Here is a 2,298-nt window from a genome sequence, read left to right as displayed (position 1 = left end):
CTATAACGCACTCTCTTGTTGGATCGGTTGAGGGAGTTGATGATGGATCGAAGAACACCACAAGGAGGATGATAGATCCTTGATACAGTTTGAACTCTTGCTGCTTGAATCACACAAGGAGGAAGAGGGTTGGCGGCTTGCTTAGGGGACAAACTGACTCATATATTGATTAGGTAAAAAGTTGTGTGTTACAAAGCTGCGTGTGGGACTTTATTAATAGTCCATCAGCTGATGACCTAACGGTCGACTCAAAGAAATAAAAGACTCAAAACGACAGGACTTAAGGTTCAAAAGAAAAGAAACAAAACAACTAACATTGCCCCGGTTTAAGACCAAAAAAAAGGAAAGAGGCATAAAGTAAATAAAAGAAAGGCCTAAACTAAGTCTTGGCCTTGAACCTTGGTTGCTGCGGAGATGGAAGAGTTCTAGGAACCACTAGACTGACCCATCTTACCTGCACAAATCGTAAATAATGAGAATACTTCCCTTGGTTCGAAGTTGGTCGGTTTGGGAAGGCTTTCTTCATTTGCTGGAAAGGCATCCCATTCGGGAAGGGCTTCCCGTTTAGGAAAGGGTTCTTCATCTTCTGGAAAGGCTTCCTCTTTTCTTGTAAAGACTTCTTCTTTATCTGGAAGGGCTTCCCCTTCAGTTCCTGCGAAGTAAACACCTTCATCAGTTCCATCCAAATAAGCTGGCTTACCTTGAGTGATATTGAGTTGCGCAAAGGCATTGCTCAAGTCATCACTTGTCTTGATTCTATGCTCTACTTTGGTGAGTTGAGCTATAGGTATGGCTGGTGGTTCTTCTAGGTGGTTCATGATGGCTTGGACCGCAAGGTTAAACCCTTCTTTAAGCCTTCTCTCCTTGGAACGTGTCATTGGTCCTTCAGAGACTTTAGGGATGGTTATAGGAGTGATGTTCTGGTCGATGTCCACATCATTCCCTCCCCCTTCAAGAGGTTTTGACCTCAAAACTGGATCATCTGCAAGATAAGGAGACAAGTCAGTAACATTGAACGTATGAGAAATATTAAACTCACCTGGCAGCTCCAGACGGTAGGCATTGTCATTGATCTTCTCCAAGACACGGAAAGGGCCAGCTCCTCTAGGGGCTAGTTTGGATTTCCTTTGTGAGAACCTCTCAGGCCTCATATGTATCCAGACCCACTCTCCTGGTTGAAAGATCATCTCTTTGCGCTTCTTGTCAGCTGTTCTCTTGTAGTCCTCAGTCTTTTTGATGACATTCTCTGGGCTTGCTGGTGTAGCTTCTTGATTGCCTCGCCTCTCTTTAAACCATCCTGATTAACTTGCTCAACTTGTGGAATTGGCTTAAGATCCAAAGGGGTTAGTGGATTAAACCCATAAACAACTTCAAAATGAGACATCTTAGTAGCAGAATGGGTAGCATGGTTATAAGAAAACTCAATCAATGGAAGGCAATCTAACCAAGTGCTTAAGTTACGACCAAGAGTAACTCTAAGTAGAGTAGATAAGGTTCGGTTTACCACTTCAGTTTGTCCATCTGTTTGAGGATGGCAAGTTGTTGAGAAGAGTAGTTTGGTGCCTAGCTGGTGCGACCTGGAGAAGCTTCAAATTAATGTCCTGGAAGCTAATGCAAGTACTTGAAAGGCAGTGGATCACAGGAAAGCTTAATGGACTCATTGGACAGCTTATTGGCCTTATTCATGAGGTATTGGACCGAGAGAAGGCTATGGGCCTTGATGAGGCCTTTATAAAGATAGGAATGACTATGGACCAACATGGACGTCTAGTATGCAACCTTATTGACCAGGAAATGGATGGAAGAAAGCTGGTTGGACAGGAAATGGAATGGGTGATTCAGTGTGATCGAGAAATGCACTGTTCAAACCGACATGGGCGAGAAATGAGTTGGAAATGGAAGATGAAGAACCAAAGCTGGAAATGGAACATGAGAAGGATCTTTATCATTCAAATGAGCATAAGAAGCAACTTGGTCGGACCTGGAACAAGATGGATCGAGGCCAAGCAAGAATTGTTCGAAAAAGGCCTTTATCGGCCCAAAAAGTGGAAGGACAAGCCAGCTTGGATTATGATTGGCCCAAGAAGATTATGCACGTCCAAGATGGTTTATTTTAAGTTTATTTATGATTTTATTAAGTGGAAACCAATTAGAATTAAGTTTGGTGATTTATAAACCAATTAGCAATAGGATTAGGATATGGTTTTTACTAAACCGAATTGGTTTTGGTTTAGGGTTTTCTCTAGCTTAGGATTTCGTTTTGGCTTTCTATTATTTATGTAGCCACGAGCCTCCATG

General features: G+C 42.5%; 1 protein-coding gene across 1 annotated transcript; it reads right to left on the bottom strand.

Annotated features, from left to right (window-relative positions):
• Positions 1-454: 454 nt before the first annotated feature.
• LOC130507789 (uncharacterized) lies at positions 455-1,151 on the bottom strand (the record flags this gene model as incomplete). Its single annotated transcript, XM_057002439.1, has 3 exons — positions 1,040-1,151; positions 768-949; positions 455-652 (listed from the first exon to the last, which is right to left on the bottom strand). Coding segments are annotated over exons 1-3 (492 nt in total), but the record flags the coding sequence as incomplete, so codon positions are not given.
• Positions 1,152-2,298: the final 1,147 nt, after the last annotated feature.

Source organism: Raphanus sativus, unplaced genomic scaffold (genome assembly GCF_000801105.2).
Source record: "Raphanus sativus cultivar WK10039 unplaced genomic scaffold, ASM80110v3 Scaffold5814, whole genome shotgun sequence".
Taxonomy (NCBI): Eukaryota; Viridiplantae; Streptophyta; class Magnoliopsida; order Brassicales; family Brassicaceae; genus Raphanus; species Raphanus sativus.
Note: the sequence above shows the minus strand (reverse complement) of the source record. Positions and strands in the feature narration are given on the sequence as shown.